Consider the following 27417-nt stretch of genomic DNA (forward strand, 5'->3'; position numbering starts at 1 on the left):
CATAAAATTAAGCAATCGGGTTGGACTTTGATATTTGAGTAGCCTTGATCCCTTAGTCATGATAGAGCCTCTCGAATTGCCATAGCCTTAGCAAGAAGTGGTTTTGTTGGCAAAGTAGCGGTCTGTTTACTGCTTTTTTGGAGGAGCAGTCTAGGGTCGATTTTGAATTTTTGTGGTCCCGATTTTATAAATAAATGAGGCCTATAAGCGCAATCTTTAAAATCAATACGTAAAATATATGATTTTTACTTGAAGACATCATCTGTGCCATGCTCAATTTATTAAGTCCTAATTATTAGGAGGGTGAAGTGATTTGAAATAAAACTGATGTGTTTTAAGATTAATTATAGATTTTTTTTAATTTCTTAAATAACTATGTCAAAAATAAATATTGGACCCTCTAAAAATTGAAGGTCTTGTACTATTGCCCATCTTGCACGCTCTAAAATCGGGCCATGTTCAGCCGTCACTGTTGAGATAATGAGAAGTAGGAATCCGAATGCAGTAGCTCCTTGGGGTCCATCGAAGCCTATGTCAACCTTGCATATCCATTCCATGGCTGACTGCTGCTGTGCGTGTGAGTTTTCCAGTTGTCGAGTCTGTGTTGGAGGGGGAGGGCGTGCCAGAATGCTAGCCATCCAGGATAACCATTGCGCCATACTACGGTTGGGGATGGAAGGCAACCTTCCCAAACTGCTAGCTTTTTATAACCATCCTTGACCATATAACAACCTTTACATGGCGTTTGGTTAGAGGGAAGGAATTGAATGGGAAAGGAATTGCAATTCCATTGGAAAAGAATAATGTGAGAATAAAGTGAGAGTTTAAATTCCAGTGTTTGGTTGGAGAAAATAAAATTATTAGGAATTTCAATTCCAATGTTTGGTATACATGGGAATAAGTAGTATAAAGTCCAAAACGCCATTGTTATTATTATTAAATGGCAAGTACATGAAAAATATAACATATTAAATTCAAATATCACTCATATACCGTATCTCTTGATCTAGACATATTGTAAAAAATATTTGAGAGTTTTGAGAAAACATACTTGATTAAGGTTGACCTAGAATGATTATTGCTTGCTCATGAACGACTTTCTTGTTGATAGTTGTCGAAGATAATACACGGTATTAGCTAAAAGAGAATGTCATACATCGATTTTAAGTTAAAAAAGAGATGGGTAATTTTGTCTCATGAGTATCATTTTTTATTCCTAAAATCCATGAAATTAAAATCCCAAGGGGGGCATGGGATTTTAATTCCATGAAAGTAGCAGAATTGCAATTCCCTCCAACCAAACGAAAAAATTTAGTTGCCTTCGGAATTATGTGGAATTAAGTGGGAATGGAATTTAAATTCCCTCCAACCAAACGCCCTATTCATATCACCAATTCACCATGCCCCATTAACTTATCTTAACTACCTAGGACTATCTACTTTGGATAATTTTTTTTTGAAAGCAACCAAATCTTATATTACCTAAAAATAGAGGCTAAAAAATCTGGAGGAACATCATTCCAAATCATACACCCCACCCATCATAGACAAATTGATTATATTGTGAACTTCGTTATAAGTTCAACTCATAACGGGAAAATTATTGTGTATGTCTGATATGTACTGAAAGATAATAGGTATTGAGAAAAAAAAAGTGTAGAGCAGAGTGATTGGAGCTTCATGACGTTCTTTTTCACTTTGCATTCAATAAGCTGCACAAAATGGATGTAGCTGTTGAATTGTTGTAATAATGTTGTGTCAACCTTTATTTTAAAACTGAGAAAGATCATCCATCATCAGATCAGTTAACGGGCATAGTACGGGATGGAGCTGCTCATCAGATTAGTTATTGATTTTGTGACTATCAAGCTTTTTTTTTTAAAATCGACTATCAAGCTAACTATTAGATCAACTTGTTTAAAGTTGTTACCTTCTTGTTTTTTGTTCTTCTCTTTTCCTTTTGTTTTTATTTTTTTGTTCTCTTTTCATATTTCTTCACTATATAGGATAAATAATTTTTTTGATAACAATCAAACTCCTAATGTAGAGTTATGTTTCACTTATTTGAATACCCTTTTGGGACACTCATATATCATTTTTGGATGTTTGGCATGCTAAAAAAGTTCATGAACTTAGTTCCCCTGTCGGGATCAGATCAGACAGACCACAACCATTAATAATCTCCAAATTTAATGCTGTGTTCCTTGCCATACACATAATGTGGAAGTCTAGACTGTAGAGATGCATCAGAAATCCAAAAGCCTCTCCTTAATCGATGGATCTCGTCGTTCCAACTTCCCTTCATTTACTACCCTCTTCACCATATCTAAACTTAAAATCAAAATTCAAAATTCAAAATTCAATACCTTTCATCAAAGAATTTTGTATAATTATATATTCCAACTTCCTTGATACGGAAAATTTATTGCAACTATTCTTACAAATAAAAAGTGTGTATACACACACACGAATTGGAGAAAAAAGAAACACAAAAATAAATACATATATACAAATATATAAAATATGAAACTGAAAAATAAAAAATCGCACCTTCTTAAGGACAGTGGAAGAAGTCGACATATTAATCGTAGGAGCTTGAAAGAGATATGATAATGTATGTATTTATAAAGGTTTATAGTGGTATTGTTGGATTAATAAAAACATTATCTATTCTTGATGGATTAGGAATAGCTAATACCAATATAATGGAGCATTGTGAAGGGCTATTCCCATGGTAAAGATAGCTCTTTCTGTGAAATTCTATTACCGTAAAAATAAAACCAAATAGCATAATAGACCTATTCCACATAATGATATTTCATGAATCAAAAGTCACCTAATAATTGACACGGTACTAAAAAGTTTAAAAAAATATTTGTATTTTATTTTTTTTGTGAGTGATGAAAGAAATCCGTAATCACTATTCGAGAGGATAAACCGAGTAAACTCAACCTCTTTAATTGGCAAAAAACCACAATGAGGTACAACATAGTATATTGCTCATAGCTAACGAACTGAATTTTTTTTTTAAGGCCAATATGCAACACCTGTTGGAGTCAAACCTTTTTGTAGTTACCAAGCTAATACAGAATTTGGTGGGGTTGCATTATATATATATATAGAGAGAGAGAGAGGAGGAAGGAGAAGCTTGGACTTATGAATTGTCATAAAAAAACTAATCGCAAGAGAGGGAGAGAGTAGCAAAATAAAAGGAGGGGTTTTGGGGGGTTCCATTCATCAAAATTCATCAATGTCTTCATCAAAGAGACACTGGCCTAGCATGTTCAAGTCCAAGCCCTGCAACACTCTCCACCCATGGCACCGCCACCGTGACATTCTCAACTCTTCCCTCAAACCACCCTCAACACCCCCTTCAGGTACTCATACCAATTTTATATTTATATATATTTAGCTTAATTAATTAGCTAGCTTGTTTGATTAACAGGTGGTGGGAGTGAAGAGAGGAGCGCTCCAGAGCCAAAGGCGAGATGGAATCCGAAGCCGGAGCAAATACGCATTCTTGAAGCTATCTTCAATTCCGGAATGGTTAATCCTCCCAGAGAGGAGATTAGAAACATCAGAGCTAAACTCCAAGAGTACGGCCAAGTCGGCGACGCCAACGTCTTCTATTGGTTCCAGAACAGAAAATCAAGAACCAAGCACAAACTCCGCCACGTCCAAACCTCCACCAAATCGCCGCAACAAAACCCCAATCCTCCTCTCATAGTCGGCGGCCCCTCACCGTCTTCCTCATCGTCTTCTTCCGAGAAATCATCTCCTAATGATTCCGCGAATCACAACAGCTTTTTTCATGCACGCAATGAGTTGTTGACTGAACCGCCGCCTTCCATCCATCAAACCTCAACCGGTTTTGCTTCTTCCGACGGCGGCGCGTTCACACAATCGCTCTGCTTTTCTACTGTTTCTGATCAGACCACGGTTGAGAATTCTCCAAACCTTTTGCTCACCGAACTCATGGGCTTCGCCGCCGCCGTTCAGCCTCCAACTACTTGTATATATTCCTACTTTTACAAATTCTACTTTATTATTGACCTTATAAATTTTGGCCATCAATCATTAAAAACTTATATTAGTATATTTTCTTATAACTTTTTTAGTAGTGACTACGAGTGTTCTTCTGCACCAAAAAAAAATTTTGACATCTATAGGGGAAGGGTTGATTTTTATTGTGTGGTGGTACAGGTGGCGGAGAGACGGGTCCGGCAAAATCGACGGTGTTCATAAATGACTTGGCATTCGAGGTGGCGGCGGCGCACTTCAACGTGAAGGCGGCGTTTGGTGATGACGCGGTGCTCATTCATTATTCCTCCGGCCAGCCCCTCCTCACCAATGAATGGGGACTAACCCTTGATCCACTTCAGGACGGCGCTTATTATTATTTAGTTCGCACATAATCTGCTACAACTGATTACGCCGCCGGCGCCGGCGCCGCCACCGGTTGTTATTTCAATCCGTGTAGAACGTAGATTATTGTTTTGTAAACTATATAGTTATTTTGTTTTTTGATTAATTGCAGATTTAGAAGATATGAAGAAGCTGTGAATGATTCATGGAAACTGAAGAAGCAATGGAATGGATGCTGTTAGCTATTTACGTAGTGTATCTATCTGTAATTTCGTCGTCTCCAATTCCTAATTAAATTCTGTTTTTGGAAACTGATCAGAACAAAAAATTCAGTAATTTGGTTTTTTGTTTCTTGGAACATCCTAATTGTGGGTTACCTATGCACCTCTTTTATGTAATGTGTTCATGCCCAGTACTAAATTAAATAATAAGCTAGCTCTTTTTTTCCCTAAATAATACACATATATAACATATAGTTGCCTCCGGACACAGTTAACTGGTCAACAACAAAATATATATGAAAGCTTGTTGATCAGTTGTGACAAATTCCTCTTTAGAAATTCTAAGGTAGGAGTTATCAATGACTCTTAAATTTAGGGTTGAAATTTATCACTTGAACACAGAGGCTATATGGCTATACCTTTACTAGCTGCGCACAAAAAGTCCAGACTCGATCCTTAATCTCTTCCCTAATCTTCACTCATGTGACTAGTTGAGCTGACCATGCGGGCTACTTCTATCATTATTTGTCACATGAAGTGGGAATGTGACACATATATGACTATGCCTAAGAATAATTATCAATATAGAAATTTATCTTTAACGTGCTAGAACTTCTGGTGCATTATGTTAATTTATTTTAGTTGAACATGGAAGGAAAATATAGAGGAAATGCGGATTACCTCTTAATTAGAACTAAATCAACTACTGATGGTCAATCAAGCATTTAGAAAATAATAAATAAAATAAAAGTACACATTAGTAGTATAATTTTACAATGTATACTTGGTCATCTTTTAAGTGTATTATGTGATTTGAAAATGTAGTTTTTTTTTTCTTTTTTTTTTTTTAACATATGAAGTTCAAAATACAACGTTGTAAAACATAGCATATTGTAAGATTTTCAACATGTATAATTAAAAAAATAAATATATAGAAGTTAATAGTTTTGCTTCATTAGTTGTTACAAGATTAAGGTGTAATCCTTAGTATAAGGGGTTTGATAGGGTTATAAAACAACTCTAGATTTGATTGCTTTTTCTCTCCCCAAGATTTGATTGTTTTGTTTCATTATTGGTTGTCACACACTCACACCAATAACAACCGCTTGACACGATCGACCTAAGCACCAAGCTGAGAGACGTCATACTGACTCCATTAGGAAATTTTCAGTATGTTATATATTCTTTTAATTTTCTCGCTGACTAATATATATAAATAGAGGGTTTCACTAGTTTGAGACACCACGTCAATTTCATTAGGAGCTCTTCAACATGTTTCTTCTTGCCTCACAAACTGATATAAATAGAAGACTCCACTAGCTTGTTAGAGATTCCAATTTCACTGTTTGTATATGATAAACAATGCAACCACCTTAGAACGAATTTCCTGAACTCATATGTAATAGAACCTAATAAACTAATATTGAGCTCAACTAGTAACTATATAAAAAAATATTTATTTTCACTATGCTTATAGTTCAATCATTAAAATTCAATGATGTATTATATTTTAACTCGCTTAATCAGATCGTATCATACTAATAAAAAAATATATAATGAACCATATCTTGGACATCAATGTATATACACTTCAAAAAACTTGTAGATCATATCATAATAGGACTAGAGAGTGAGAGTCCTAATTGGAATGTACGGAGCAATTTTTTTTCAAGAAAATAAATGCAAGCAAGGCTGGCGTTGAAAGATGTGGTGTAGATAACATTGAGATTTATTAGAGGTAGACAATAGGAAATTAGCTTTTAGAAACAGTAGCTGCACATGATCTTGTTTCATCTATTTTAAGGCTACCTGCCTATGATGATAACAGTATTATGGTTGAGACTAGGTAGGTAGCTAGCTAGGTAGGATTACTAGCAGCTAGTGTGTTGTCAATTCACAAGCAAGAATAATATTTTGGCATTTTGCTGTAACATATAACCCTTTCTTTAATGTCACCACTCCCCTATCCTCCCCTTTACCAAATAAGAACAATCCTGCACATGCATCCCCTACCTCTCCCCTTCACCATTCACCTAACTATTATTTGGCCTGTGATCAAAAACTAAATTTTTAAATAATACGTTTCATCAGAGATCGGAGAATCAGCCCTTTTTTTTTTTTTTTTTTTTACAGGAATCAAGATGTTATTACTGTGGAATGATGACAGTTATCAGTTATCACATCAAATTTGTAACCTTGAAAACTAGTACTGTAAATGGTGGCATTTAATTTACAGCTAGCTAGGATGAAAAACCCTCAACCCATAACTGTGTTCATTAGTTGATTAAGTTGGCCATAAGTGTATACAATGCACAATCTCAGTAGTGATTCGAATTGCGCTCATCCAACAAAAAAAAAATGTCCCATCAATTACTCAATTTCCTTTTGAGCGACGTGAAAAATCTGCAGTACGTCACAACCTTAAGATGTGCACTGATAAATCAGGCCTTGTAATTTCAACCCAATGAGATAAACCAGCCTAAATTATCCATAACTGGCCTTAGACAGCCTTGATTGCTTTGAATTGTTATATGTCGGATTCTTGTAACCGGCGACAAATAAACCCAATGAGATAAACCAGCCTAAATTATCCATAATTGGCCCTACCCGGCATTGATTGCTTTGTATTGTTATATGTTGGATCCTTGTAACATTGCATCTTCTTTGCTGACATTTTGTAGTAGAAAGGAATCATTTTGACATTGACTGTTCACCCCATGGCTGCAGTGGTAATATTGAATTGCTTGCACTGATATATAAACCGACTTGTCTGCTAAGACTTTCATCCGCAGACTAGTGTGAGCTGTAATGGGAAGTTTAATTTGGTAAGTTTGGTTGTGTTGGCGGTTGAGTGGTGCAGAATAAAATGAGGTTTCGTAGGAAATGTAGAGAACAGTGAGACAACCTATACCTATACCTGTCACAGTATAGAGGTTTGATTGATGGAAGGAAGATATCATAATGAGTAATTTAGAAATGTCATATCAGTGTGATGTGCAAGAAATTCCTTTGCTGTCTCATCTCTACGTCACTGTGAGCAGTACATTTTGCACGAAGGGTCACATTGGATAATCATCACTTTTCCTGACAGGGCTGTATGTATTTTCTTCTGGATTGCATTTCAACTTTGAGAGCACATAAGAGCATGAGTTATTTAGGGGTTTATTATTATTATTATTATTAAAGAAAATTCTATGAGACCAAAATTGTTAAGCATAAAAAACTTTTTTCATGAAAAATAGAATACCAATGTAAAGATTGGAATTTTTTTTTTCTCAAATGTGATGAATTCTATTTTTATTATTGAAAAATAAATTCCATGAACCAAGTAAAGGAAAATAACATTTTCTCAAATTTTAAGAAATTGACTTTCTTGAAAAATTTTTCCACCCAACCAAACATGTTGTCTGTTGTTCTATACTTCTATTCCTCTCTCATTGTTTGGGATAGGAGCATGGACACATTTTAATTGAAAAAAATAAGTAAACAGCTTAGATTTAATTGATAAAACTAAATACAAGCACTTCATTTTAATAAATTGCAATACTTTCAAACTTAAATTTTTTATTTTTAAAATATGAAATGTATCGTGTTTATGTAATTTATATTTTATTTTTTATTTAAAATTAAAATACCCAAAAAAAAAAAAGGTTAACTATAATTCATGAATTGGAGTACATTGTCGGTTCAGGAACAACCGTGAACTGTATAATAAATGTTTGGGTTACAATTTTTTTCAATGATAATCATAAACCTTGAATCGAACTGTGGTCATGTGTACTATTTAATCAGCCTTTCTTTTTCTTGATATATATGAACCACCTAAACATCACATTGCTTATCCATAATACGTTGGGTTGTTACAGATGAGTGTTGTGTATGTTTTCTGAAAACAGATAAAACTACGGACCTTGGTCCACGATATAAATTCCCTTCTTTTTCTTGATATATATGAACTACCTGAGCATCTCATTGTTTATCCATAATACGTTGGGTTGTTAAAGATTAGTATTGTGTATGTTTTCTGAAAACAGATAAAAGAAAATTTGAAGAGAATGAATATTGTCGGATCGGAGCTTCTCTGAGTCATTTCCCTCCTAATCATTCGGAGGGATCGGAGATCTCCTCTATTGTTTTCACAGACGTAACTATCCTTCTCTATCCTTACGCAACAAAATAACCATTTTAGGCCAATTAGTTAGAGCACCAAATAATTAAGCTAAAGATAACATCCAGGCCAATTACTATAATGGCTTATAGGGCGGATGAAGATTACGACTATCTCTTTAAGGTGGTGCTGATAGGTGATTCCGGCGTTGGGAAATCTAATTTGCTTTCGCGATTCACCCGCAATGAGTTTAGCTCCGAGTCCAAATCCACCATCGGTGTCGAGTTCGCCACCCGCACTATTGAGGTCGATGATAAGCTCGCCAAGGCTCAGATTTGGGACACCGCTGGCCAAGAAAGGTAAACAATAATATTCATTTGCACGAGATTTGAGTAATATTCAACAAGTACCCAATGCAGGGTCAAATCCCACGAGGGACAAGGGGTGGGATGCCACAATCGGTGCAAAAACACCAAGGCACATCCTGGTATGTGGTTCAAACTTATATTCTGGTTCAAGTCCGACTCTTTTTGATGATGTTGTAGGTACCGGGCAATTACGAGTGCTTATTATCGAGGAGCGGTGGGGGCATTGCTTGTCTATGACATAACTCGTCATATAACGTTCGATAACGTGGAGAGATGGCTGAGGGAGCTGCGGGATCACACAGATCAGAACATCGTCGTCATGCTGGTAGGGAACAAGGCGGATCTCCGCCACCTGCGAGCCGTAACCACCCCGACTGCACAGGCATTTGCAGAGAGGGAGAATACCTTCTTCATTGAAACCTCTGCACTGGAGGCACTCAATGTCGAGATGGCCTTCACCGAGGTGCTGACTCAGATCTACCGGATCACCAGCCGGAAGGCCCTCGACATCGGTGATGATCCGATGGCTCTGCCCCGGGGAAAGGCAATCAACATTGGGGAGAGCTCTAATCCCAGTGGTGGTGGGTGCTGTTCTTCATAAACAAGGAAGAAATCCAACCATGAGAGAAGAAGAGGCAGGAAGAGAAAGTATGCACTTAACATTAGACAATGTATAGTAGAGCCTACTTAAGAATCCTCTATACAAATGTCAAGAAAGAAGAATTTGCAGTAGCTCGTCTTTTGTAGTTTTGTATGAATTCCATTAATAAATTTTCTAACACTTTTGCAATTGCCATGTTGAATATGCATGTAAAAAGGGAAACTTTCATCTCATTCCTTTCATCGTTTAGTACAACCATAGGAGTGCAACAAGTTTCAAGCAAGTGATTCAAAAAGCTTGCACATGGTATATATCTTATTCTAATTACACAGAAAATTTTGGATAATTACAGAAATTTCAAGTCATTGCCATTCTTTATTGTGATCTACTGCACCCTGCTGGAGAATATTTATCTGAACCAAGCGCATATCTTCCTCGTTCTAGTTTTCACACACCAGCCTTTCCGAGATGCCAACGAACCAGTCTTGAGCTTTTTGAAACCCTGCAGAGTTAACAGGACACCTTTGGTGTGTTAGCACACAGGAAAGGGAATATGCCAGAAAGACCGACGATTTGAAAATGTGAGAATCAAGCATCGAAACTTCTACAAGGGTTGGCTTAATAGTCATTCAATTATATATATATACCTAGTTTGACGACCCCCTCTCCTACGCAGATCATTTTTTTATGAATCCCTTTCATTAAATTCTTTTCGTCCTTTCTAAATGGATTCATTTTTTTAGACTGAATCATTACTAGATGTATAAAGAAAATCATTACATATGCATATTCAAAGAAACATCATTACTTGATTGATCTAAGTTTATGTAAATTTGTTTTAGAAGTATAGACAAGAGGCAAGTGTATCTAGGAAATGCAAATTGAGCCTTAGAAAGTAAAATTTCCCTCGTGTTTTGCTACATTAGAAAAGGTGTATTCACCCCGACTCGTGTGAAATTCATCATCGAATAAGAATACAGTGCAATTGTAGCTACATTTGCAGTACCTCTAAGTATTAACCATAGCCTAGGAAAGGTAGATAAGTGAAGCCTATCTTTTGGAACATTGTCTGTAGACTAATAATCAAAGAAAAGTTAAATGTTTTGCCATAGAAGATCCTAGTTGACTGGATAAGTTATAAGTCTGCTGCAGTTAGATTCTTCAAATATAAACTCATGAAACAAGGGGCAACCCCGGCCAAGTTGGTCAGGCTGTTGGTCGACTGTTAACCTAAGCTGTTCGACTCCTAGGAAAAACCTATTGGCCTTCTTGTTTTGAGCCGGACAACTATGGGCAACCTGGTTTACCTAGAAGTGTACATGGAACAATTTTATGGAATCTATTCATGTCTTTCATCATTATCCAATCCTGATACTTGCTCTGGTTTTTTATATGCCATAGCCAGTTAGATTCATGCAGTTCCAAATATATGTGTAATGAAATTGGAAAACAGTAGGGATTAAACAAGCTGGCCAACCAAGAACTGAACTTCAGAAACAGCAAAACCCCCAGAGCTCAAGCAAAACAACTCAAAAATTGGCAATTATTCAAGCAATCAAAGATTCCCATAAACAATACTGCGAAGATATATAAGCGAAAGAAAGGGAAATATAAAGACTTAAATACTGACCCAAAATAAAGTTCATATTTTTATTTTATTTTTCACTTTTTGACCTCGACAGCAGCATTTGGATCTTCAGATGGAGCGTTCTTGCGACCCGACTCGAGGGAGGGCAAGGGGTTGCCGCCTTTAATGATCCATCCAAGAGCAAAAAAGGATGCACCCGCGAGTATCGCAGTGCCCCATGCGTGGGAATACCACTTACTGTACTGCCTAATTGCGAATTTCCATTGCTCCCTGAGAGTGGCCGGGTCCGGGTTCACCCGGTCGGGCGGGTTAGGGAACGAATGACCGCCAGAAAACCCACCTCCATTGGAGCTCTCAATCGGTACTCTGGGCTGCGCTGCGTCAGTTGAAGGTGGAGGAGGGAAGCTGTGCGCAGGCTTAGGTTTTTGAGACTCAATTTCGGACATGGCGGTGCCAAACGCAGAAGTGAAGATTCACCAAAATCACAAGAGCTTTTGTTTTATTTTTATATTTATATTATATTTATTCACCTCCACCAATCATGTCAAAGTGTGCAAGTGATAAATCTATTTGAGAATATGTACGAAATAAATCTTCTTATGCAACGAGCTCAATCGTGAAGGTCCAAACAAGCTCTCTGATACAAAAATTCTGTACATTTAGTTAAAAACAAATAATTTGATAATTGTTTACACGAATCTGTAAACTACAAATACATCATTTGAAATTTATTTTTGTACTAAGCTCTCAAGTGGCCAAATCTCTCATTCCCTCAATCACACTTTTCGCACTATATTTATTTGGCATACTTTGTCCCCTAATATTTGTTTTGTACATAATCTGATCTTTAATTATCATCTAAAATTATTCAAAAGATAAACTCCATTCATGTGTAAAACACCCTTTCATTATGAGATAACGGAGAGATTCTAAACCACAAACAATAATTAAGAAAATCACATCACTTTAACCTCGAGGACACAAAGAAGTGTACTTGTATGTGTTTATTGAAGTTAACAAATTCTGTTTGGTGAGGTATTAAATCAGTAATGATGCTCCGTAATTGACAGTCAAATGCACATATGTGTTATGTCAACCAAATATAGTATATAAGTTTTTACGAAACAAGCATCGATAGACAAAAGTACAAACGTAGGAAAGTTGAAAACTTGGAAACCCATCTATTTGGAGAAGCATGAAAAAAAAAAAAAAAAAACTTGCACATAACACCCCTATTACTACTTCATATGTTATAGCTACATATAAATAGTAAGGAAGATCCGTTTGAATTCATTCCTAAGCATCCATGAAATCTCACTTTCGCGCTTCCAGTTTCTTCTGTTCTTTGGCTGTGCAGGGGAAACAATCAAACAAATGAAATTAGATGAATAAGCCCGAAAAAATAAAGGACAAAATATTAAGAGGTTCTGGGTTATCTCAGAAATAATACCAGCTTTCTCCTCCTCACGCTTTTTAGCGGCTTCTGCTCTCTGTTGCCTTATCAGGGCCAAGCGTTCTGCAAGTTTAACAGTACACTTGAGTAATTCATGCACAAGAGGAATATGCAGAACACTAGTATCGGGCAATTATGACAAGAAAATACTATGTACCTAAGTCTTTCCTTGCTTGCTCAGTTTTCCCTTGTTCTTGGAGCCTCATGTAACGTTCATGAGCTTTCTGCTTCTCTATCTCTTCCCTAATGGCATTGAAAGATTTCCATAAGTAATGCAGAGTGGAAAACAGCATCACAGTAAAATATTATTCTGGTACAAGAAACAGATAGTTTTACAGACCTTTCACGTCTTGAAAGTTCAGTTGTTTTCTCCATCTGCAAAATGAAAGAACCATCAGAAACTATAGCACGATAGTTATTGGAGAGTAGACAACTAATCTTTCCATCTTACATCGACGTCTTTGGCTTTCAGATTCTTAGCCTTGACTAAGTTAGGGTTCTCAATCTCAATGATGCCCTGTAAACCCTTCTGCCTCTGTTCAAAGGTTGTTCACAGTTAGTGGAAATTGAAATGTTAGCGGTCTAACAGTAAGCATAAACTTTATGGGACAAAATCTGAAAAGATGCTATATATGAGCAAGAGTTTACATACCTGTTCTTTATCAGACCCTTCAGATTCCTCTCCAGACTCATTCTCAGATATCTCCTCTTCCTCAACTTCGGCTTCTTCCTGACAAAGCAACAAGATAAAATAAGCTAAAATGCATAAAAAGAAATGAAGGTATATGTATGGAAGTAGATGCAATTTAAAGATAAGATGATATCAGAATTCAGAACTTTGAGTTCCACACTAAACCGCTGTTGTGCAGAAAGCCATGTTCCAAACAGCTAATGCTTCCAGAAGTGTGTCGAAATGAAATAAGCGCACACACAGACACACAAGCATACACATCATAATATAATACGATGACATACCTTTCTAAATGTGCGAGGACGAGCCGCTGAGGTTCCAGCCTCTAGAAGTGGACAAAAATACAAGATAGCAAAGTCAATATAGGCAAGGAACAATTATTTACAGCATCTAGAAAGCTAATTCTAGTACAATCACAAAAATACACGCCAAAAAAATTTACCAAAGTGTATAGACTGATAGACACCTAACACTATTTCGGAATTCAAAAGATGGTATATTACAAAGAAAACGAGGTTGAGTCTTAATTTTAGCTTCTCACAACAAGAGACAGACAAATGCAACTATGCAAGTAAGAATGTTATGACACCATTGTAATCATTTCTGCAGCCCAAAGAAACATGAAGTACACATCTTAAACCATTTTACTTTTACTTTGTTTATTTCAGAAACCACCTTCAGATGTGCCATTAAAATCAGCATCAGGCAAGCATATATAATCTCGAATACAAACTAGTAAAAACAGATAGATCATGAATAGCCATGGCAGTACTGCAAATAAAAGATCCAATCAAGACTATTCATGTCCCTTAGTAATCCTTACCAAATTTAAATACCGGTTATTGTTAAGTACCTCTCCCCTCAAATTTTACCACACCATCTCATAAATTTACAGAAAACAAAAGTCACCAATAAACTCATCAATATGGTACCAGCAAAACTTTGTAATTAGGTAGAACTAACTGTCCCCTTTGAATATGATAGCCACCATCCTCGTATTATAAAACATTAAACTAAGATACCCTCTATCTATTTGAGTCACTATTGGTTAGAGTCTCAGCAATCAATTATAATCAAAATCACCATCCAAGAAACACCCAAAATCAAGCTTAACTCCAGCTAAGAATCCAATCTCATTCCATAACTCAACCCAAAAAATACTCCAAATCCATCTCAAAATTCAGCAACTTTCAACCCTAGACCAACCAAATATTGAACGATCCAATCGAATCTCTAAACCCATAAACACCCTATTGAAAAACAAGAGATCTAAAATCAACCAAGCCATCAACAGCAAGCGGCGAATGCCCACAAGCACCTTGATATTCGTGCATATAATAAGCATATATATATGTAAATGTGTGTATCTATATACAGAGAGAGAGAAGAAAGGGAAACGTACTCATCTCCTCAGGAGTGGAGAACTGGCGGCGACCAGTGGGCTTTCCCTTGAACTTTCCTCTCCCCATAGCGCTTTTTCAGAGGTTTTCTGCTGAAGAGAAGAGGAGGGAGAGAGCCAATTCAGAAGACGATGAGTGCTTTGGCTCGTACTCGGGCTTTGTCGTATAAAAAGTCAAAAAAGAGGATTTTTTTTTTATTTGGGGGTTCGATCACCGTCCTCCTTAAATTACCTATAAACGCAAGTGTAAATTCCTGAACCGCAATCTTTATATCTTCAAATAAGAGTTCGAGTAGGGTTAAACTCGGTAAACATAATCCGAATTAGATTTGAACTAATTCTTATAGAATCCCAAATACAATACGTGAATTATTGGCGTCACACATGAAGCAGATATTCCTTCTTCAAGACTTCCACCACGCAAAAGAAAAAAAAAAAAAAAGGTGATAAAGTTGTAGTAGACATGAATTGATAAAAATATCAGAAACAATGTTTGGTCCAATTACCGTAGTGATTCATAATATGACTAAATATCACGATTGAACGTATATCAATATAAAGTTCGAATTCAGTGATCCAATTGAAAACATGAATTGTGAACTTAAATTTAGTTTGATGAAATTAAGATTACTTAAATACTTTTAAAAAATATTTTTCTTGAACAGGGTTATACTCGAATTAGTTTTCTTATATTATTATAAAAAATATTTTAATATTTATTTACTTTTTTTCCTTTCAATTTTCAATAATTTTATTTTTGTTTATAAAATCTGAATTCTTACTTGATTTTCATATTATATTTTTCATAAAATTACAATTACTTACCCTCTTAATTTTCTTCTTTCAAAGCTCGTAAATTTTATTAATCTCAAATTCATTTAACCCCAAATTTATATTACCTAGTAGTTAAAAATTGATTTTCCACACGTTAAAAGTTGATGGGTATTTTTTCATCTTTCACTTCGCAGTTTCACTGAGGTCAAGGGCGAGTAAGCTACTTTTTCTGGGTATCAAGATCGTAAGTTTTATTTCTCATATCTTCCTTACGTTTTTGCATTTTTGAGATTGTTAGGGCATATCAATTTAGCATCTTGATTGTTTTCCATCAAACTCTGGTAAATTTATCTATCTTTTTAATTGCTACTCCGTAACAAAAATTCCCAATTTTTTGTCTGTGTTTTATCCTTGATTCTGGGATCTGTTGTCTTCAATTTCATGTATTTCTTTTGTTCTTGATTACGCTCATGTGTCCCTCTCTTGGTGGGTCTGGCGTATACTTGTTTTTTTAAGATCTGTTGTTTTCATATTCTTTTTTTATTTTATAAATAAATTAATTAATTTTATCTTACTGTTTTTGGAGAGATCTCACCGGTTAATTTGCTTAATGAAGAAGGGAGCTTTTTGCCCTCTGAAATAAGGGCTTCATCAGCTAACCTCCTTTTCTTGTTCTCCAAAGTTCAATTTAATTTGATTCTGTTGGAATGTGTAGAGAGTTGTATTGCTTATCATTTTGTTTCTTCCTGAGGTTATTAGATGTCTTTTCAAACTAAATAATTTGAGGCCTTTTCCTCAAGTAAGAGTCAAACTCTGGTGTGCAACCAAGGTCAAATCTGAATTAGTCTTGGTGAATAGCGGATGTCATATATTTAAAAAAAAATTAAATGCTTTTGGATTGATTATAAGTTTATGATAGCTTTGGAGCTCTCAAACATGTAACAATCATTAGGGTTGAAGAGATATGGGACTAGATTTTAATAATTGCTTAGTCAAGTTGAGTTGGTCATTGTCTTCTTTATATTCCCTCTTGTGACTTATTTTATTAAATTGATCTGGATGATAGGAGCTTGAAGCATGGGGAAGAGGAAGTCTAAAGCAAAGCCGCCTCCAAAGAAGCGGATGGATAAACTTGACACTGTTTTTAGCTGCCCATTTTGCAGCCATGGCACCAGTGTAGAGTGCCGCATGTAAATATGCAATACATTATTATTTATTTGACGCACGAAGGGCAGAATTTTTTTCTGACTATGCCCCTTTTTAGCTTCATCACTGCATAGTATTTAATTAAGTCCATGCATAGTTAACCCTGGATTGATATTGTTATAAACTCAATGTGGGGAAAATAGTGCATCGTGAAAATTATATAGCTGCTGTTACCACTCATATATGATTATAACAAGTGGTAATTCCGAGGGAACAGGAAAGCTTCTGTAGTGGGGAGGTGCCTCCCAGGCTCCCACGCTCAACTGAGTTTAATAGTTGCATGATATTTCATGGGTGAGCCTATTGTATGCTTGGTTTCACTCACGTAATTGTGCTCTGTTGTTTCAGTGACATGAAAAACGCGATTGGGGAGGCAATTTGCAATATTTGCCAAGAAAGCTTTAGCACAACTGTCACAGGTAAATTTGCTTACCCTACACAGATTTTTCATGCAAACTGTAATTAGAAGGGTCTCGTAAAATTAAAGAAAACGGTACTATAGTGTGTGTCGTGACAAAGGGCTTGCATTGCACTTTCATTTTCTTGTTGCGTTTACAGAAATGTCGATACTGAATGCATTCTGTTGAAACATGTACATTCCGGAATCCTATGAATGGAAGACCATGTTGACTAATCCCTTTTCCTTTTGCTTATCTGCAGCTCTAACAGAGCCTATCGATATGTAAGTGTACCCTTACCTCCTCCCCCCTCCCCGAAGCTCTATCTCACAGGCCTATATACGGGTAATATGCAGATATAGCGAATGGATTGATGAATGTGAGCGAGTCAACAATGTTGAAGATGATGATGCATGAGGGTTCCTAGTACCTTGCCCAATCTGTCTAATGCAGTGCAGGCTTTGTACTTTGCAGCAACCATAAATGTTTCGAAAACCGCCCTATAGGCTTAAATCCCTGTTAGTCAATAATTCCAGGTTTCACCATTTCAGCACTATGTAATGGGATTCCTAGTTTCTGAACTCCAATAAATTAGCTTGTCTTACAGGCCTTCTTTATATCAAGGTATTAAGTTACTCTGTGTCATTAGATAATTTTATCATGCCATTTGGGTTGAACTTTGTTACTTTCTTGTTGATAACCATATTTTTGTCACGGTGGTTTAAGATTGGGAAACAGATAAGTGGTTGATACATTCACTGTAATTATGAAATGGCAAAATTGTAAAGATGTTGCAAGCCGCGATTTACCTCTTCCAACAGCTCTTAAGCGAGTTTAGGATAAAGCGAGTTTAGGATAAATTTAGCATAAAGTGAGAAACTTAATACAGTATATCATTATATCCAATAAATAAATGAAAAAATTGTAATGATGTTGTGATACGCAATTTACCTCCTCCACTGACTCTTAAGCAGCCAAAAAAATGGCAAAATTGTAATGATGTTGTGAATCTCAATTTACCTTGTCCACTAACTCTTATGCAGAGTTTGAGAGCTTATGAGTGACATTAGCTGGGAAACTTAATATATCCAAAAAAAAATGGCAAATTTGTAATGATGCTGTAACCACTGAAAACTGTATCCAGATTTCTATAAAGGTACAACAAGCACAAGAACCATTAACAGATCCAATATTAATTAGCAAAAATCATCACTACAAGATGATTAGAGCCATTTTAGTTGGAGTATTTCTAATAGTAGCTCTGTACATTCATGGCAATAGGAGTTAGCAATTCTCAGACATTAACCCCAGCTTCTCACTGAGATGAGAGACTGGAGTGAAAAATGTGACTGACAAACCAAATAAATAAAAAATAAGAAAAGAAAATAGTGTTCCAAATTCATCCTACTACGTTATGTAGTAGCCACTCAGATCATTGATAACATAATCGTAAGGTGGTAATGCAGTAGTATAACAAAGCCCTTCAGAATTTGGAACAGCGGGATTTGGAGCAGATGGAATACTTCCAGTGTTATCCTTGGCGTTCGCCTTTGCCCTACCCTTCACGGTGCGCTTGGTGTCAGGAGGGAATTCAGCGTTAAGTCTTCCCATTTGCTTCTGCAAATCAGCAACAGATGGATTGTTTACTTTTCCTTTTGGGCTCTTCTTGCCATCCACGAGCTTCAGTTCCAATCTATACAAAGCGCACTTGTCATAGTTGTTGATCTCGTATTCATAGAGATGCCACTCCAAGTTCTTCATTGGTTGTGGATCCATATAATAAGATCTCTTTAGTCCTCCAAACTCATTCATCACCTGCTTCCTTGACTCGTGCCACCCCCGTCCATTATAATCAGGCAATGACCTCTGTTTTCTATTTCCACTCTCAAACGCTCTTCGAGGCTTGTCAAAGAAAAGCCACTCCCTAATTGTTTCACCTTCAACAACTTTAAGATCAAAAAGCTCTGCAAAATCACAACATAATTGGTTATATGATTCCATCAATAAAAAGGAAAAGAATAGGATGATCAGGGAAACATCATTATGAGAAATGCAAGCGTGTCAAAATGGTAGAAACTAACCAGGTGCGTTCCATGGGGATTTTGTAGTTGCTGCACCCTCACACTCTGGAACACCGACTTCCTTTCCCTGTGCTTTTGCACTGATCGCTTGGAAAAGCAGATTATCCTTTAAGCCAATACCCATTGGTCTTACAATCGGGGGCTGTCCAATGTAGCCTTCGTTTGGAGCAAGGGAAGCATGATAGTCACTGCAGTAGTCTTGAGACTTTTGACACCAGTCTGACCCCATTGCAGGTCTCGGGCAATCCCAAAGTGCACATTTTGGGCCCAAGAATGCAGAAGGTGGAGGATTAATATGAATTGCAGGCAAAACATCTTCGAGGCAAAGATTCACACAATCAAACCCAGGGAAATACTGCTGCTCAAAATCTTGATGAAAATCATATGACTGATAATCCCCCAACTGTGCAGGACCTATATTACTAATGCCCACATTGTTAACCACTAAAGGAGCATTTTTGGATTGGTCCACCAACTGAAGATTTTGTTCCTGAAGCACCTGAGCTACATTCAGACCCTACGGGCAAACAACAACCCAAGAATAAATATTCAACAATGAAAAACCAAACAGAAATATAGATATTGCAAGAACCCTAAATGCCAAATACTTAATATGAAAAGAAAATTGAGAATGTCTAAAGAAGATGAGAAGGTAACCAAATGGTTGCCTTCTCCGTGGAGAAGGCGACCACAATGGTTGCCTGGAGAAGGTGAGTGGTTGCCTTCTCTAGGCGACCCACTGTTTGCCGCCTTCTCTGTGAGAGAAGGAGACTACTAGTGGATCGCCGTCTTGCAGAGAGGGCAATCCAAGTGGTTGCCTTCTATGAGATGGCAACCACCGGGCATTCTTATGGATCCTTCTTTGATTTTGTCAGAGTTAGTTTTTGTAGTCGGCCGGAATGTCGCCGGAGTAGCCAGAATATCATCAGAATTTTTGAAAGCCCTAGTGACCTGCTATAACAAGTCATTAATCAATTTCTGGGTTTCATTGCTTCAAAATAACATGTTGAAGTATTTAATTGCACTTTTTAAAGTTAATGAACCTAATTGCACTTTTTAAAGTTAATGAACCAAATTGCACTTTTGTGTAATGTTGAAGGGCTTATTTGACCCTTTTTCCCAATAAATAAATAAAATGACTGCACAGATAAGGTGGAGCCTTTCCAAATATGGAGTCCTCTCCCAAAACCTATTGCAGCAAATAAAGCTCTTCACCAATAAGTCCGCCCCCACCACACCTTTCACCCCTTCCCCCACTGCAGGAATCTAGCATCAAACTTTCCTCACAGCTTGCACATGTCACAATTCCAAAGTTTAAAAATAAAAATAATAATGACGAAAAAAAAAAACAAAAAAAACAAAAACAAAACAAAACAAAACAAAACAAAAAGGACATCCTCTATCATATCCAGAAGTTACCATTCTGAAGAATGTATCAATTTGTAGCAGAGAACAGAATTATTATCAACAGATGTGTACCTCTTGATAACCAGCAGCAGCACTAACTTTTTGCGCATCAGGTTCAGACTTTGGGGCAGCTAATGCACTGGTGGCGTCATCTTCCTCCTCACCAAGCTGCACCAATCTACAAAGGTCTGATGTGTTAAATCCCAAACTCCCCCCCTGCAATGCCATCCATAAAGGTCAAAGTCCACATCAAAAATTTTCAACAAAGGCACTCAAATCATAATTTGCAATCACAAACACAACCCAATAGAGGTTCAAAGAGTGGACTGCATTCAACATGAATAAGTTTATGTGCACTGAACATAAATGGGCAAGTTACCTGCAAAGAAGAAGCAGGGGAAGGCTGATTGAGCTCAGCCTTCCACTCCCGAAGCACCTGGTTAAGCTGCTCCTCAAGCACTGCCACTTCAGAAGTACGGCTCTCTTTCCTCAAGGACTGAAGATCAGTGAACATCCCTTGCAGATCATCCACCCGATTCTTAGCCCTGTCCTTGAAGAGCTGGTAAGATGCAGACTTGCCCACGCCGCTCTTCGAACCCTTCCCCATCCTTAAACTTGAAGCCTTTACCTTCAGTCTTAACCTGCAAAACAATACATCATACAAAAATTCACAACCACATATCGCAACTCTTGTGATCATATCAAAGATCACGAATTCCTCGCAACACTCGAATTCAATCAAACAAACACTTAATTACCAGCAAAAAATCCGATTTTTACGCACAAAGTTGCACCCTTTTTTTTTGTAAAAGCTTTTTGAATCAAGTACAGAACCCTAATTTCAAATCAAACTGCAACTTCACTACAAAAATCCACAAATATTAAGAGAATATAGAGCAAACAAGTTAAAGCAAGCGCAAGAGACACCAAAAAGCAGGAAATTCTCGTGAAATTACACCCGGGATTCAAGAAATAAATGGAATCCGAAAGATCGGGGGTTTTAGTACCTGGTAAGAAGTGGTGGTGCTGAAGAGCGGAGAAAGGCAGAAGAGAGGGGGTTTGAGAGGAGTAGAGAGAGAAAGTTGAGGAGTGGAGAGGAGAGTAGTTTTGTGTCGATGAGGTGCGATTGTGTACGCGGCAAAAGCATGAAGAACCACCGCGCTGAGCCGCTGACGCCGCAGCCTGCTGACAAGCTTTTGCGTACTCTTCACATTTCCAATTATGCCCTTTATAAGCCCTTCGTTACCATTTTTTTTTTAATTATAAAAATTCGTACCTTGAAATCTTATTATTAAAATATAATATAATATGTTCCTATTTTGCATTAATATTTAAAATTTGTATTTTATATATATAATTTTTTAAAAATAAAAAGTAAGAGAGATATATTTACAACTTGAAAGTGATATTAAATAGGTCCTTCAACTTTTAGTGAAAACAAGTAAGAGTATCTTCATAGGGTTGTTAACGAACCAAACATAAACGGACGGAGGCTATTCGTTAGGGGTGGCATTTCGGGCTTTGATTCGGTGGTTTCGGTTTCGGTTTCATTTTTTTATTTTTAAAAAATTAAACCAATCGCTTTAACATTAGAGTTCGGTTTCGGTTCGGATTTAGTTCATTTCGATTTAAAATCTCCAAATTAACATTTCCTATTTTTTTAAACATACTATCACATAATCCATATTCAAAATCTAAACATTATATAACAAAATAGCAATTCAATGTTCAAGCATACTACTAAATACTAATTATGGGGTAACGAACAATTGCGGCAAATAACAAAAGTGCAAAGTAGAGAACAAGCTATAAAGAAATCAAATAAAAAATTTAAGAAAGGTACTAGTGAGAAATGAATTGGACTAGGGAGCAGGCATAAGAAATTAGATTTACTTCTTTATTATTATTGTTATTGTTATTGTTGTTATTATTATTAGTATCATCATCATCATCATCATCATCATCATCATTATTATTATTATTAAAACTTAGGGTGCGTTTGGTTCGCACATGGGAATCGGAATCGGAATGGGTATCAAATACTTGGTAAGGGTAATGGGTTTTGGTGAAAGTATTTAGCATGTTTGGTAGTTGGGTGGAATGGGAATGATTATTAATAGTTGGGGAAGAAATGATGAAGGGAGATAAAACCCTTATTTAATAAGGATATGGGTTTTGCCATTGATGGGGGTATTCCAAACCCATAGTAGCATCCACAAAACCTATCAACCAAACAATAACAATCACTTTCATACCCATACCTTATGCCTAAACCCCCCAACCAAACACACCCTTAATGGTATTCGACTTGGATTTTGTCAAACCGAATCGGTTCGATTTTTAATCGAACCGTTCGGTTTACAATAATTCCGAACCATTCAGTTTTTCTGTATATTATTAGTTCGCTTTGGTACGATTCGGATAAACCGAATTGAATTGTCCACCCATACTATTCGTGTTCATTTGTTATGATTTTTTGAAAATCATGTTCGTATTCGTTTGTTAAGTGTTCATTAGTGTTTGTTAACGTTCACGAACACATTCACAAAACATGTTCTATACTAATAATCATATCTTGATATGAGAATATATCTTGTTCTGTACATGTTCCTGCGGGATAAACATCGTCTTATAAATTATTGAGCATATATCGTGTCATTACTCTTTTTTTTTTTGTTGTTGTTGAAATATTATAGTTTTAACAATATTGTAGCATTTTCTAAATATTTTATCTTGATATGTATTGTTTTATCATTGTCTTCATCGTGCCAATATGACCACATCTTACAGTTCGTTTGGTTACTAAAAAAGAATTGAATTTAAAATTGGAATAATATTTTAAAAAAACGATACAGTGAATTTATACTTGGTTGTACAGTCAAATAATAAATAAATACCTCTAAATATAAATACAATAATTTTATTCTAAAAATGAAAATCGCGTATAATAATTTTAATTTAAAACATGTTAATAATAATTAAATTCATAAATTTTAGATATGAGAATCATTGTTCACCCACTATTTTCACAAAATTTTACTTGCAACTTTTATGACTGTGGATATACACGCAAGATGGCCATCTTTAAACCAAAATGAATCTCAAGGCACTTTTAAGTGATTACTTACTGCTTCAACAAAAGAATAGGACTTTACTTTATGTGATGCCGACATTACAAATGTTTGGTCCGTCAACATAAACTTTGCGAGCGGCACTCTGATCCGTCGGTTGGGGGCAGATCAGGAAAGGCACAAGGTGCAGGGCGGAACACCCCCACTATCAATTTTCTAGATTTCGTTAAACTATGTTTTAAATCTCATAAAATTGTTTTAAACTTATGAGAAGATAAATTGTTCTTAATCAATCTAGTTCCGATACTTAACATCAAATTATATACTTTTGAGCACAATGAGTACAATACAAATTTCAATGTTCGTTATAAGAATCAAACTCTCAACAATATTAGTTTAATAAATGAAAAACCTCACTTAAAACTTGTTTCTAACGTAAAGACAATCATAGTTTAGTGATAATGTATCAAATTTGAGTGAGATCGCAACATTAGTATAGAACGACTAATGTAACAAATTTTAAGTCTGGATTAATATGACATATTTTGCAATTTACTACAAGATCTTAGGGGTGTGAGTACTGAGTAGTAGGCTAAGGAATATAATCTTAGAGCTAGATTGTGGTTCAATTTTTTTTTTAGGTCATTTTTATATGGAGGTAGGCAAAATATGGTAGGCGTACCACTTGCGTATTTGTTAACGGGTGTGGGATTAACCTCGCTTAACAAGTCGGAAAGGACCTTCCTTCTTGATGTTCCTTTTGCAATTCCTTTTTACATTTTCCTTTTACATAGTCATATCAATCACCAAATACCAAAAAAAAAAAAAGTTTGTGCGCCTCCAAAAAAAAAAAAAACAGTAACAAGAAAAAAAGGGTTTTACATAGCATCCCATGTTGTGTTCCCATCATGTCACAAATAAAAATGGTCAATGCTAATTATTTGTTTTTTTATCCCTCTTATAATTATAACATGTTTTGTTTACGGAATGAATTTTAAAGAAATATGAATGTATTTCATAATGAATAGAATATGCAAAAAAAAAAAAAAAAAAAANAAAAAAAAAAAAAAAAAAAAAATATATATATATATATATATATATATATATATATATATATATATTTTTTTTTATAACATGTTTTGTCCACGTCATCGATCCGCTACAGATTAGATCTAGTTCGTTCTTTACTTCCCTGCCAATCAACGGTTTAGATCTCTTCGTCTTCCCGCTTAAAATTTCCGAACGCCTATTTAAATCACCTCCAGTTCTCCAAACCTCCACACTGCTAACTGCTAAGGCATCCAAATTCCCAATTAATCAAACTCGTCTCCATCCCCCAATCAAAACCCAACAAAACCCTAGATTCCTAATGGCTCGTACCAAGCAGACAGCTCGCAAGTCCACCGGCGGGAAGGCTCCGAGGAAGNTACCAAGCAGACAGCTCGCAAGTCCACCGGCGGGAAGGCTCCGAGGAAGCAGCTAGCCACCAAGGCGGCCAGGAAGTCGGCTCCGGCCACCGGCGGAGTGAAGAAGCCTCACCGCTTCAGGCCAGGAACTGTGGCTCTCCGTGAGATCCGAAAGTACCAGAAGTCCACTGAGCTTCTCATCCGCAAGCTCCCATTCCAGCGCCTGGTTCGTGAGATCGCCCAGGACTTCAAGACCGATCTCCGCTTCCAGAGCTCCGCCGTGGCCGCGCTTCAGGAGGCTGCCGAGGCTTACCTTGTCGGGCTGTTTGAGGACACCAATCTGTGTGCTATTCACGCGAAGAGGGTGACTATCATGCCCAAGGACATTCAGCTTGCTAGGAGAATTAGGGGCGAGAGGGCTTAGGTGAGGCTAGCCTCTCGATTGTATATGTGGCTATTGCTAGGGTTTTGAATTGGTTTCTATTATGCAATGCAATTGCCCCCAAATATGAACTTGTATTAGTATAATGAAATGAAATATGAGTACTGCTTTTTGTTGGGTCCCTCCTATGTGAAAAGTTAAGTTGACAGCATTAATTCTGCATAAAAGGAAAGGGGAGTGGCTGACAGACAAGGGAAAATAATTCCCATTTAATTTTTGTTTGTTTCCCTTTTGTCCTTAGTGAATGAGGAATATTCCACAATATTTTATTCCTCATTTTCTTAGTGCTTTCGGCAGTGGAGGGGCAGCAGAGGAGGGGAATTATTTTGGTTCCCATTTCACTCCATTTCGGCATTAGGCAGAAAATAGAGAGAGAGAGGCAGTGTGCTTAGCAAGAAAAACACATTTTCTTCTCCTTTTCTCGGCAGTACGTAGCAGCTGAAGGAGAAAATCATCTATCTTTCTTCTTCTTCTTTGGTGCTATTTTGTCATGGGTTTGCCTAGCTCTTGGGTGTTTTCTTCATCAAATATTTTGAGGTCAGCTTGTATTTATTCCAGACATCATTTTGGATAATCTCGTAATATTTGTATTCATTTTACCTTGTTCGTGGTAGTTGAATATTTTGAGTACGAGATATTATTATGTTTAGCCTGTGGATGTTGAAGAATGTATTTGGCCTAAGTGTTGTAGTATTTGATGATTTTTTGGATGTTTGGCTCGTGTGGTAGCCTGAAACTTTGTACCCGAGATTTGTGATAGTGGAAATTGTTGTTGTTGGTGGCCCGTGGTTTTTTCCCGTGGTTTTGGGGTTTTCCACGTAAATCTTGTGTTCCTTGTGTTTATATTTAGTTTTGGGCTATTGTGTATTATCTCGTATTTGTGTACCGTGTCGGGTCTGTGATTTTGATTGTCACAGGAAGTGGGATTTTTCCCAACAAAGTGGTATCANTACCAAGCAGACAGCTCGCAAGTCCACCGGCGGGAAGGCTCCGAGGAAGCAGCTAGCCACCAAGGCGGCCAGGAAGTCGGCTCCGGCCACCGGCGGAGTGAAGAAGCCTCACCGCTTCAGGCCAGGAACTGTGGCTCTCCGTGAGATCCGAAAGTACCAGAAGTCCACTGAGCTTCTCATCCGCAAGCTCCCATTCCAGCGCCTGGTTCGTGAGATCGCCCAGGACTTCAAGACCGATCTCCGCTTCCAGAGCTCCGCCGTGGCCGCGCTTCAGGAGGCTGCCGAGGCTTACCTTGTCGGGCTGTTTGAGGACACCAATCTGTGTGCTATTCACGCGAAGAGGGTGACTATCATGCCCAAGGACATTCAGCTTGCTAGGAGAATTAGGGGCGAGAGGGCTTAGGTGAGGCTAGCCTCTCGATTGTATATGTGGCTATTGCTAGGGTTTTGAATTGGTTTCTATTATGCAATGCAATTGCCCCCAAATATGAACTTGTATTAGTATAATGAAATGAAATATGAGTACTGCTTTTTGTTGGGTCCCTCCTATGTGAAAAGTTAAGTTGACAGCATTAATTCTGCATAAAAGGAAAGGGGAGTGGCTGACAGACAAGGGAAAATAATTCCCATTTAATTTTTGTTTGTTTCCCTTTTGTCCTTAGTGAATGAGGAATATTCCACAATATTTTATTCCTCATTTTCTTAGTGCTTTCGGCAGTGGAGGGGCAGCAGAGGAGGGGAATTATTTTGGTTCCCATTTCACTCCATTTCGGCATTAGGCAGAAAATAGAGAGAGAGAGGCAGTGTGCTTAGCAAGAAAAACACATTTTCTTCTCCTTTTCTCGGCAGTACGTAGCAGCTGAAGGAGAAAATCATCTATCTTTCTTC

General features: G+C 36.9%; 6 protein-coding genes across 9 annotated transcripts; 4 read left to right on the forward strand and 2 right to left on the reverse strand.

Annotated features, from left to right (window-relative positions):
- The first annotated feature begins 3169 nt into the window (after positions 1-3169).
- On the forward strand, positions 3170-4752 carry LOC116033605 (WUSCHEL-related homeobox 8-like). The gene is made up of 4 exons (XM_031276359.1): positions 3170-3377; positions 3446-4012; positions 4204-4458; positions 4538-4752. Exons 1-3 carry the CDS (start codon positions 3251-3253, stop codon positions 4413-4415), a joined length of 906 nt encoding a protein of 301 aa, XP_031132219.1. The 5' UTR covers positions 3170-3250; the 3' UTR covers positions 4416-4458; positions 4538-4752.
- A 3872-nt stretch (positions 4753-8624) lies between these two features.
- LOC116031432 (ras-related protein RABA1f-like) lies at positions 8625-9852 on the forward strand. The gene is made up of 2 exons (XM_031273643.1): positions 8625-9053; positions 9240-9852. Exons 1-2 carry the CDS (start codon positions 8836-8838, stop codon positions 9661-9663), a joined length of 642 nt encoding a protein of 213 aa, XP_031129503.1. The 5' UTR covers positions 8625-8835; the 3' UTR covers positions 9664-9852.
- Positions 9853-12336: 2484 nt separating this feature from the next.
- LOC116031774 (28 kDa heat- and acid-stable phosphoprotein-like) lies at positions 12337-14975 on the reverse strand. Its single transcript, XM_031274079.1, has 8 exons — positions 14798-14975; positions 13680-13720; positions 13357-13434; positions 13156-13239; positions 13045-13079; positions 12862-12947; positions 12702-12767; positions 12337-12600 (listed from the first exon to the last, which is right to left on the reverse strand). Exons 1-8 carry the CDS (start codon positions 14862-14864, stop codon positions 12566-12568), a joined length of 492 nt encoding a protein of 163 aa, XP_031129939.1. The 5' UTR covers positions 14865-14975; the 3' UTR covers positions 12337-12565.
- Positions 14976-15706: 731 nt separating this feature from the next.
- LOC116032691 (transcription elongation factor 1 homolog) lies at positions 15707-17849 on the forward strand. 3 transcript variants are annotated; one of them, XM_031275383.1, is made up of 5 exons: positions 15707-15812; positions 16635-16758; positions 17123-17193; positions 17435-17456; positions 17529-17849. In XM_031275383.1, the coding sequence occupies exons 2-5, from the start codon at positions 16646-16648 to the stop codon at positions 17587-17589; spliced, it is 267 nt and encodes an 88-aa protein (XP_031131243.1). In that variant the 5' UTR covers positions 15707-15812; positions 16635-16645; the 3' UTR covers positions 17590-17849. The 3 variants fall into 3 exon arrangements, with proteins under 3 accessions (XP_031131243.1, XP_031131242.1, XP_031131244.1); XM_031275382.1 differs by having other exon boundaries at positions 15806-15909; XM_031275384.1 differs by lacking the exon at positions 15707-15812 and adding an exon at positions 16375-16384.
- A 437-nt stretch (positions 17850-18286) lies between these two features.
- On the reverse strand, positions 18287-21870 carry LOC116032606 (transcription factor VOZ1-like). 2 transcript variants are annotated; one of them, XM_031275259.1, is made up of 6 exons: positions 21668-21804; positions 21419-21522; positions 21040-21301; positions 20733-20876; positions 19254-19770; positions 18287-19136 (listed from the first exon to the last, which is right to left on the reverse strand). In XM_031275259.1, the coding sequence occupies exons 3-6, from the start codon at positions 21265-21267 to the stop codon at positions 18580-18582; spliced, it is 1446 nt and encodes a 481-aa protein (XP_031131119.1). In that variant the 5' UTR covers positions 21268-21301; positions 21419-21522; positions 21668-21804; the 3' UTR covers positions 18287-18579. The 2 variants fall into 2 exon arrangements, with proteins under 2 accessions (XP_031131119.1, XP_031131118.1); XM_031275258.1 differs by lacking the exon at positions 21419-21522 and having other exon boundaries at positions 21668-21870.
- A 2513-nt stretch (positions 21871-24383) lies between these two features.
- Positions 24384-27072, forward strand: LOC116033373 (histone H3-like centromeric protein CSE4). The gene is made up of 3 exons (XM_031276122.1): positions 24384-24389; positions 25094-25560; positions 26521-27072. The coding sequence occupies exons 1-3, from the start codon at positions 24384-24386 to the stop codon at positions 26930-26932; spliced, it is 885 nt and encodes a 294-aa protein (XP_031131982.1). The 3' UTR covers positions 26933-27072.
- The last annotated feature ends 345 nt before the right edge of the window (positions 27073-27417 follow it).

Source organism: Ipomoea triloba, chromosome 10 (assembly GCF_003576645.1).
Source record: "Ipomoea triloba cultivar NCNSP0323 chromosome 10, ASM357664v1".
Classification (NCBI taxonomy): domain Eukaryota; kingdom Viridiplantae; phylum Streptophyta; class Magnoliopsida; order Solanales; family Convolvulaceae; genus Ipomoea; species Ipomoea triloba.

Bases quoted from the DNA above. Each gene is read 5' to 3' on its own strand.
- LOC116033605 (XM_031276359.1), top strand. From the start codon at position 3,251: ATGTCTTCATCAAAGAGACACTGGCCTAGCATGTTCAAGTCCAAGCCC. The intron at 3,378-3,445 runs GTACTCATACCA...TTTGATTAACAG, and splicing joins ACCCTCAACACCCCCTTCAG to GTGGTGGGAGTGAAGAGAGG. The intron at 4,013-4,203 runs GTATATATTCCT...GTGGTGGTACAG, and splicing joins CGTTCAGCCTCCAACTACTT to GTGGCGGAGAGACGGGTCCG.
- LOC116031432 (XM_031273643.1), top strand. From the start codon at position 8,836: ATGGCTTATAGGGCGGATGAAGATTACGACTATCTCTTTAAGGTGGTG. The intron at 9,054-9,239 runs GTAAACAATAAT...ATGATGTTGTAG, and splicing joins GACACCGCTGGCCAAGAAAG to GTACCGGGCAATTACGAGTG.
- LOC116032606 (XM_031275258.1), bottom strand. From the start codon at position 21,807: ATGCTTTTGCCGCGTACACAATCGCACCTCATCGACACAAAACTACTC. The intron at 21,302-21,667 runs GTACTAAAACCC...ATTGTTTTGCAG, and splicing joins GCACCACCACTTCTTACCAG to GTTAAGACTGAAGGTAAAGG. The intron at 19,771-20,732 runs GTACACATCTGT...GTTTGCCCGTAG, and splicing joins CTGCTGCTGGTTATCAAGAG to GGTCTGAATGTAGCTCAGGT.
- LOC116031774 (XM_031274079.1), bottom strand. From the start codon at position 14,864: ATGGGGAGAGGAAAGTTCAAGGGAAAGCCCACTGGTCGCCGCCAGTTC. The intron at 13,240-13,356 runs GTATGTAAACTC...ACCTTTGAACAG, and splicing joins AAGGGTCTGATAAAGAACAG to AGGCAGAAGGGTTTACAGGG. The intron at 12,768-12,861 runs GTACATAGTATT...TTAAACTTGCAG, and splicing joins GCAAGCAAGGAAAGACTTAG to AACGCTTGGCCCTGATAAGG.
- LOC116032691 (XM_031275383.1), top strand. From the start codon at position 16,646: ATGGGGAAGAGGAAGTCTAAAGCAAAGCCGCCTCCAAAGAAGCGGATG. The intron at 17,194-17,434 runs GTAAATTTGCTT...GCTTATCTGCAG, and splicing joins CTTTAGCACAACTGTCACAG to CTCTAACAGAGCCTATCGAT. The intron at 17,457-17,528 runs GTAAGTGTACCC...GGTAATATGCAG, and splicing joins CTAACAGAGCCTATCGATAT to ATATAGCGAATGGATTGATG.